Raw genomic sequence first — 9,632 nt, 5'->3', positions numbered from 1 at the left:
TCCGCAAGCGAGCTCGACGCAAAGCAGGCGAGGGCGAGGGCGAGGGCGAGATCCAATCAGGCGAGATCGATGTTGAGGCGACCCCTTGCAAGTGAGCTTGAGGGCTTCAGACGAGGTCGATGCTGACAGGCTGGCACGAGCGAGATCTGTAGGTGAGCTCGAGAAGATTTGCAGGCGAGCTCAAGCGGGTGAAAAGCGGGCGAACTTGACACAGGCGGGGTTGGAGCAGGCGAGGTTGCGCCAGTTGTCGCTAGGGTTTCCCTATAAGAGGGAAACCCAGAGCCCGAGATCCATGTGCTTCTCTTCTCTTCTCGTGTTTTTCTTCCAGTGGCGGCGAAAATCTCTTGCTCATCTCGTTCCTCTTTTTTCCTCTCTTCTCGTGTTTTTCTTCCAGTGGCGGCGAAAATCTCTTGCTCATCTCGTTCCTCTTTTTTCCTACCTCTCATTGGAGAATTTGAAGGGTAATTAAAGAGGGAGAATTAAAGAGGAGTTATTATTGTAGCTATAGTAACGAACTTTTATTTATTGAGAGATTTTAAGTTTGAAATCTGCTCTTGCATTGTAATATCTTTGATTAATAAGAAATTAATTGTATGGCTCCCGAGTACGTAGGCAAGTTTGCCGAACCTCGTTAATCTTAGTGTATTTTTCTCTATACCGCTTTTCGTTTTAGGGGTTTAGCGCAGCGATTCACTTCTCAGGTAATAGTTTTATAATAAAAAAAAAATCATAATAATATCCACCACAATAACTTTGTGATATTGCTGCTTGGTTAATTGAGCAATACCCACTTGTATTTTCACAAGTTATAGCCTTCTATGTCTGCTTTCCCCCAAAAAAATAAAAAAAAAACCCCTTTTTTATGAGCAAATGAAACTGATATAAATCGGTAAGCAGTTGATAAAGCCCAGAAATTGAAACCCTAACAGAAGGGGATTTTCTATCTTACCGAAGAACAAGGTGCGCTGATCGGCGAAGTCGTGGTAGTCTTGGGACTGAGGGATTGAAGGAGTTACGATCATCAGAACGATGAAGATCGCGATCGCTGCTGCCCACGCGTAATATTTCGATTTTGCCATGGTCTCCTCTCTCTCCTCTCTCTCTCTCAGTTTGATTTGATCTTCTTGGTTCTTTTTCTCCCTTCAAATGACTCGGGCGTCGGTGCCTTTTTTCCGTTCTTTACACGTCCAAGTTTTTTTAGAACACTTCTTTTTGTAATTTAAAATTATAAATAATGTCCTCCACGTGACATTCGGAAAAATAAAATAAATGATTAATTACAATCTAGTATCCTTAAAACTTATGGTGTTATTACATTGATGATAATACAGCCCATATGAACTGCCTGTTTTGGTTGCTTTAAGGGTTGTTTGGTTCGCTGAGAAATTGAGAAAAGGAACTCAAAGAACATGACATACCCATGTGAGGGCGTCATATTTCCCAAAAAGGTATTTCTTCTATTTGGTTAAGAGAGAAGAAAAAAGAGATATTGTGCTTGTAAGACTCACCCACTAGCGAAGTCGTAAATGTTATAAGCCCGAAAAGAAAGGAAACCCATTTCAGCAAAGAAAGACCGGAAATGAGCTTGAAAACAGAGAAATGGGTCTCATAGCCTATTTCCTATTGGGTCATTTCCAGACTTAGGTTTCAGGGAAATAAAGAAACAGACCCTTAGTGTAAAACCCTTGAAAGTCAAGTCAAGGTATCTATGAATTGAACCGTCCACATCAACCTAATAGCTACAATAACTTCTAGCCAAAATGGATCAAAATGGAGGGAATTGCATAGAGCTTACCACTTAGGTTTCTTAGTGGCCATATTTTAGTGGTCACATCACCCTCCTACTTGCCCAAACAAATAAGGTAGTTGTTTGAAAGCTACTGTAACATAATAGCTACGGTAACTTTCAATCAAAAATATACCAAACCAAACAGACCCGGAAAACAACTATCAAGGTTAATTTTGTAATTATAATCTGTAATCTTGTGGTTATCTATATAGATACACAAACTCTAAAATCACCCGTTAATTACATTATACCTCAATATACCTAAAATATAAAACAAGAAAAAGAAACTCTGGCTAAATTGTTTGTTGAGTATAAGGAGCCTTTCCCCTCCTCCGCGACCGCTAAGACACAACTTGAGAAGACATAAATCAAGAAAAACAAAATCAAGGGATGTAACAGAAGTTTAATGTTTTCTTTTATAATAGTTAAAAAAGAAAAAAGAAGATGGGAGTAATAAATGGCATACACTTGATAGACTCATTAGTGAAGATCAGCAATCATACTCCCTTTAAAAGTAGGAGTTCAGAAAAATCTTTCGGTAGCAAATATACCCTTGAAATTCAAATACTAACTAATTAAGTAAGAATAAGTTGATTTATTTAAAAATATTTATCCGTAACCGTGCTTTCATAGGAATAGAATTCCTAGGATTCAATTTAGTGTCTTTATTTAAAAATATTTATCCATAATCGTGCTTTGACCCTAAACGTGTTTTAATAGGAATAGAAATCCTACAATAGGATTTAGTGACCCTAAACGTCTATTGATAGGAATAGAAATCCTACAATAGGATTTAGTGCTTCAATTTAGTGCCTTTATTTAAAAATATTTATCCATAACCGTGCTTTGACCCTAAACGTGTTTTGATAGGAATAGAAATCCTACAATAGGATTTAGTGACTCTAAACGTGTTTTGATAGGAATAGAAATCCTACAATAGGATATAGTGCCTTTATTTAAAAATATTTATGCACAACCGTGCTTTGACCCTAAACATGTTTTGATAGGAATAGAAATCCTACAATTCAAGCCTGAACTTTTCTTAAAGTATGCCGAGTTAATAGTTTAAAATCATTACAATATATAACATAAGGAAGTAAGGTGAAAAACATAGCATTTCAAAGTTTAAGAAATTATACTATTATTATTTAAATAGAACTCTGTTTGTAATTGTTGTCCTCTCATATGTAACATCACATACCAATATATATAAGCCAAGAAATTAGAACAACTTTCATAGCACTTTCATCACCTTCTACATGTATGTGCCTCTATTATTTTCTTCTTATTAGATTAGGTTAGATTATCTTTTTTCTAATATCAAGTCTATTTTCTTCTTATTAGATTAAATTAGATTATTTTACAACAATTAATTATCTTGTATGTTTTATTTTTTAGATCAAGAAATTATAATTACTTTTATATCATTTTTATTTCCTTCAATAGGTATGTGCCTTTGTTATTTTTTTCTTGTTAGATTAGATTATTTAAATAGAACTTTATTTATAATTGTTATCCTCTATTTCAAGTCTATTTGCAAAGGTGTGAAGGGCCTTGTCCTAATTCGAGTATGGTTCTTATTGATATTATAGTTGATTAGTTAATGTGTCGTTGCACAAGGCTGAGAGTTCACGTTGTTGAAGGTTTCATCTCATATTTTAAGAATTGTACAAAGAAATCAATTGTATACTTCCTTTTATTATTAATGTTAGGTCTCATATTTATGAGCCTATTATATAGTCTAGTTTTGATGATTAACAATTAATTTCTAACAACATTTGTCGAGTGTTTGTATTTGCTTGTTAGGTATTCTACACAAAGATCCTAGTTGGAGGATGGTTAGACTTAATCCTACATGATCATATCTATTGGAGGATGGAAGGAAAATAGGAATGAAACCGTCGTCATTCAAGTCAAGATTCATCATTGCTTCATCTGCAACCAAGACGAGGAAATTGAAGATCTATTGCTTGGGTATATAATTTTGTAGTTTAGGTTTTACTTTATGTGTTATATTTAAAGCTCAAACTATACACGCACATTTGTTTTTTTGTTTTATCGCCGTCTTTGGATTATAGACTTAACGACATGATTTTATATTTTTTTATTAAGTCTATAAATCTATTTGAAATTATTTTAAAACTTGTTTGTAATGATTTTATCAAAATCAAGTTTTGATAATTTTGTATTCTGAACACTTTGCAAAACAATAAGTTTTTCATGTTTGGGAAATATAATTTGAGAAATTTCTTATTTAACATATTTAGTTTCATGTGTATAAATATTTTCCCAAGTTTTACTAATTTTGGAGTTAATTTATTATTTTTAATTGAATTTAGAAAATCTTTGGGTTTCATGATGTTTTTGCAAACCAGATGAGTTTTCAAAAATGTGAAATAATATTTCAAAATTTTCTTTTTTAACATGTTTATTTTCATGTATATAAATATTTTCCCAAGTTCTACTATTTTTACAGTTGATTTGTTATTTTTAATTGATTTTACAAAATCAGCTTTTTAGGTGAATAGTATTTTGTGAACAGTACCGGTCGACCGATACACCTTCATAAGTCGACCGATCAGAGCAAATTTTTAGTGTCTGAGTTTTCAGACCGATCAATCGACCAATGGCATAGCATCAGTCGACTGATCAATGGTCAGAAGCCCAGTAACGGCTAGTTTTTGGGACGTTTTGCTATAGAGGCTATATATATGCCTCATAACCTATTTGTTTCACCAAGAATGTTTACAAAATAGTTTTGACAGTTTGTTTTAAAAGTTTTTGAGAAAAATTGTAGACGTAAAAATTACCTATGGGTTCCTGCACGTAGCTGGAGACGGAGAGAAGACGATGAACGTTATTATCCGAACCAAAGAAGATCATCCAAGGCTGTAAAGAAGCTAATGAGTGTATGAAGTAAGTTAGCGAGGCGTACAAGTCAACAAAATGATAAAACACGCAAAACGGCGGAAAATACAATCCCGAAAGGCCAAAAATGGCTAAGTTCAGAACTGTCTCGTGCAGCCGTAGGACACTTATTGGTGTCTCGCGCAGCCGTGGGACACCAATTGGTGTCTCGCGCCCACGCGGGTCACCAGTGTCTATCCCGCTCGCCGGTAACCAAAAACGTATTTTGATAGATTTTCTCGGGATTTCTTCATTCCTAAGCTTTCCAACTAACTTGATATCATATCTAAGAGTGGTTAGGCCGTTACCAACTGAAGATAGGGCCAAATCATTCATTCTTATCCAAATATCCATATCCGAAGCCCTATAAATACAAGACAATGGGCTCATTTCTTCAGATCTGAAATTTTAGGCGAGGTGCTATCGGGTTGAAGAGTGAACCACGAATTTTAGAGAGGGCTAGCCGATCTCGGCAAACTTCAACATAAAGAGGAAACTTTTCGAGAGATCTGAGGTCCGTGTCCTTTTTCCTCTGGATCAAACTTTGTTTTGATCTTGAGAAGAGTCGTAATCTCGCTTGGTCGAAATTATCACATCTGCGATTACTTCCTTTGTGAAGTAAGAGATTGTAATAATTACTTTGTCAACCGGATCCGATCCATAGGCGGTCCAATGGACTAACGCGTCTTCGGCACAGGCAAAGATCTCACGCAAGCAACATGAGATAAACTATTGTTGTGTGTTGTTTGAAGGAGTTATAATCTTTAATTTTTTATTATGTAAGAAGATCTTATAAAAAGATCGACTTTTCTATTTTTTTTGAATTTATAATCAATAAACGATTGTAACAGGTTTAATGATAATAAAAATAGCAACTTTTGAACCAAACAAATTGGTGACTACTGTCACGCCCCGTTTCCCAAAATACACGGGAACCGGAACGTGAACAAGCTCGCGACGTATTAGATTGAGAAGAAATATACTCTACTTTTTTTTCTTTTCTTCTCAATCCAATACGCTAAGCGTCTGGAAATAAGTACAATACGAAGTCACAGGTCCCCGATCACACATAGCAAGAATATAAAGACAACCCAGAATAAAAATAGACATATCATCAATGGTAAATCATCCCAGACATAAAATATGGGTCCAACATACCCTTATTACAAAACGGTCCAACTAAAAATATAAAAATACATAGTCCAACAAAATAAAGGGAAGTACTATAAAAAGAACTAAATCTCTCAAAATACTAAAAGAGAAATACTGCATAAATAATCTAATATCCCTCAACAACTACAGAAAAAATGTCTAAGCTCCCGCTTGCTCTTCTGCTCCATCTGGAATACACTCCGGCTGCAAGGCATCTCCATACTGGACCTGTCCGTCATCTAAATCTGACGTACACCAGAGAAAACAGGTGTACGTAAGGTGTATGGCACACAACAAGATCCCAAAAGGAAGAATAGAACGGTCGTGCGACCAATGCAATAATGGTAATAACAATAATAAAAGCATGGAACTGGAAAACTAATAATCTAAAGAAATCATCCAAATATCAAAGTCATACAACTAGATAGAATTGATACTTAAAAATCTACAACTCGAGACGTAGTACGTCGAGCGAAATAATCCAAACAAGGAAACCCTCATGTATATACCATATACCTCAAATTGTAGATGATTAAATATTAATCCCGATCTAGGTATGGAAAGAAACATAACTGGCCTATATCTCACAAGAATCCAAACTCATCCAAGTAACAATTCATGTAACTAGCCATTCTATAACAAGTCACTGGTCCAACCGTCTAACCCCAATGCGTATCGGTTCACTGGCCCAACAGACTATCCCAGTGCGTATCGGTTCACTGGCCCAACAGACTAACCCAGTGCGTATCGGTTCACTGGCCCAACAGACTCACCCAGTGCGTATTGGTTCAATGGCCTAACAGACTATCCAGTGCGTATCGGTTCACTGGCCTAACAAACTAATCCAGTGCGCATCGGTTCTCTGGAGAGACCCTAGAGGATACATAAACAGTCACGTCTAATCACATGTACCAAGATTTCCCATCCCGGCTCTCCTTATTTTCCAAGCCAACAACACACAAGCCTCTAAATCTTATTCATGTCACACAGATCACTATAGTCATAAACTCCTAACGATTCTCAATTATAATAAAGAATGATAAATGCAATAAATACTAATTAACAGTGTCATGGATCATGAACAAGAATCGTGAACAACTACTAATAACAGTACAAGATGAAACTACATCTATCAAATAAATATACATGAAATATCGAAATTTCCAATCATCATGCTCATAAATTTATTAATTCCAAAATAAATCCTTTTAATTTATTTCTCATAAATTATTCAAAAATAACCTTTTAAATATATTATTATTATTATATATTATTCCATATGAACAGTAACTGTTTTATTTTTTTGTTCTTTTTAATTATTCTAATTTTCTTTTTCAATAACAACTCTTAAAATTTATCTAGCTTTCAAAATGCAAGCTTGTCATTTTATATTCATCATTTCACAAGTAATCTACCACAATAATACTTAACAACATTCATCATCATCCCACGCATAATATCATAATCTAAACAACATATATAATAAATAACATATATAGAAATTGTAATGGTAATGAGATGATGCGGGATCTTGCACATAAATAATCTACGACAAATATAAAAACTGGAACGAAACTAAACAAGGATCGGGATCTTGCCTACGAGGCTGAGGGACTTGCGGATGAGGCGGTGACGCCATCGCTTGACGAGGTCGGAGGCGGGGCAAGAGGGTGGTCGGGTTCGGTGCTGGGAGGAAGAAGAAGAAGAAAAAAAAAGGGTTTTCTTTTTGGGTGAACTGTTGAAGAGGGGGTGTACGGTGAGAGATAAAGAAAGAATTATTTTATGGAAGGGGAGAGAAAAGGGATGTGAGAGAAATTTGGGAATAAAAAAAAGGAAGGTGTATTATGTGATATGATTTGAATTGATTGGGGAAAATTTGGAAGGAATTCAAATTCAAATGAGAAAAATAAGAGAGGGAAAATTCAAAAATTTCACATAATATTCTGAATTATTTTAATAATTAATAATCAACCAAAAATCTTTTTTTTAATAATTATATACTACTGTACTATACTCAAGTTTACACAAAATATAACAAGGTTATTAATAATATTAGTCACCAAGTCGGAGGCGGGGCAAGAGGGTGGTCGGGTTCGGTGCTGGGAGGAAGAAGAAGAAGAAAAAAAATGGGTTTTCTTTTTGGGTGAACTGTTGAAGAGGGGGTGTACGGTGAGAGATAAAGAAAAAATTATTTTATGGAAGGGGAGAGAAAAAGGATGTGAGAGAAATTTGGGAATAAAAAAAAGGAAGGTGTATTATGTGATATGATTTGAATTGATTGGGGAAAAATTGGAAGGAATTCAAATTCAAATGAGAAAAATAAGAGAGGGAAAATTCGAAAATTTCACATAATATTCTGAATTATTTTAATAATTAATAATCAACCAAAAATCTTTTTTTAATATTTATATACTACTGTACTATACTCAAGTTTACACAAAATATAACAAGGTTATTAATAATATTAGTCACCAAAAGATTATATATAAAAATCACTAAACCGTAAATTAATATTTAGCAGAATTAAAATACAAGACTATATATTTTATTATTTATTTATTTTGAAAACTCAGGAAATTCCAGAAAATATAATATAATATTTTAAATACTAGAAAAAATTATTTAAATACGTACCAAAATTTACGGTTGTTACATCCTTCCCTCCTTAAAACAAATTCCGTCCTCGGAATTAAACCCAAGGATAGAGATAAGGAACGAGAGCGGAGTCAAGAAGTGACGAGACAAGAAACAATGGAAAGTTCCGGAGTCAAAAAGTGATTAGGTAGGGATGAAATGAAATCTATCAAGAAGATAGGATAAGGGCTCAAGATTAGTCTTACGGATGAAATATGATATGTATCTAAATTGTCTACCATATTCTTACTAATGATGACTCGGGACCGTGACCTGCATGGGCCACCAAAAAAATCTGTCACGTCCCGCTTCCCAAAATACACGGGAACCGGAACGTGAATAAGCCCGCGACGTATTAGATTGAGAAGAAATATACTCTACTTTTTTTTCTTTTCTTCTCAATCCAATACGCTAAGCACCAGCCTCTCTGCCAAGGCTATAGTGTCGCAACCAAGGTTCATGATCCCGGTTGACGAAGAGGTCGAATATGAGTTTAACCAGCAAAAGTACAATGAGTACATGTCTTCCTCCTCCAGATCCTCATCCCCTCATAGGCGCAAGAGGATTTCCTCCTCAAGGAAGATCCAAGATGATGGCCTCCATGCTGTCATTATTGCAGTACCACCTCATGATACTTTTCCAGTGTCTAACGAGGTCAAAGCCACAGATCAGAATTCCTCCTTGATTAGGGAGCTTGCTGTTGAAGATGCGCTAGCTCTATCAAAGAGAGCACGTCAAAGGAAACGCCAACGCCTCGCGCGCTAACTCGCTAAGGTTTTGGAGCCAGTTGACGGAATCCGCTATGAGGAGGATCTGAAGTTTAAGAAGCGCCAAGCACCACAACAGCGAGCAGACGGCTCCTCCTTCAAACCAATGACTAATGAATGGGTCCGCGTCAAAAGGACTCATTCAACCCTTGAGGAGCGAATCCAGAAACGCCACACACTGCTTTCACATGCACAAAACCTTGTGCGGGAAGCGTGTAAGTTGCAGGAGGAGGACATGTTCAAGGAACCATCAAAACCCTACAAATATAGATTCCAAAGTCTGAAACTACGTAAAAATTAAGTCGAGGGACAGCAGGAAATTTCTCAGGCCAGGACAGCAAGAATTGTCTCGCTCCAGGCCAAGACAGCATCAACCATCTCGC

The 9,632-nt window shown here is 35.8% G+C and overlaps 1 protein-coding gene across 1 annotated transcript in view; it reads right to left on the bottom strand.

Moving 5' to 3' along the window:
• Nucleotides 1-1,193, bottom strand: part of LOC109824591 — a 12,895-nt gene extending 11,702 nt beyond the window's left edge. The window contains exon 1 of the mRNA XM_020391219.1: nt 950-1,193. Within this exon, the coding sequence (XP_020246808.1) occupies nt 950-1,079 (130 nt within the window). The 5' untranslated portion in view covers nt 1,080-1,193. The remainder of the gene's footprint in view (nt 1-949) is intronic.

Source organism: Asparagus officinalis, chromosome 9 (assembly GCF_001876935.1).
Source record: "Asparagus officinalis chromosome 9, Aspof.V1, whole genome shotgun sequence".
Classification (NCBI taxonomy): domain Eukaryota; kingdom Viridiplantae; phylum Streptophyta; class Magnoliopsida; order Asparagales; family Asparagaceae; genus Asparagus; species Asparagus officinalis.
The sequence above is the reverse complement of the archived record's forward strand: the minus strand, read 5'-3'. Positions and strand labels throughout refer to the sequence as shown.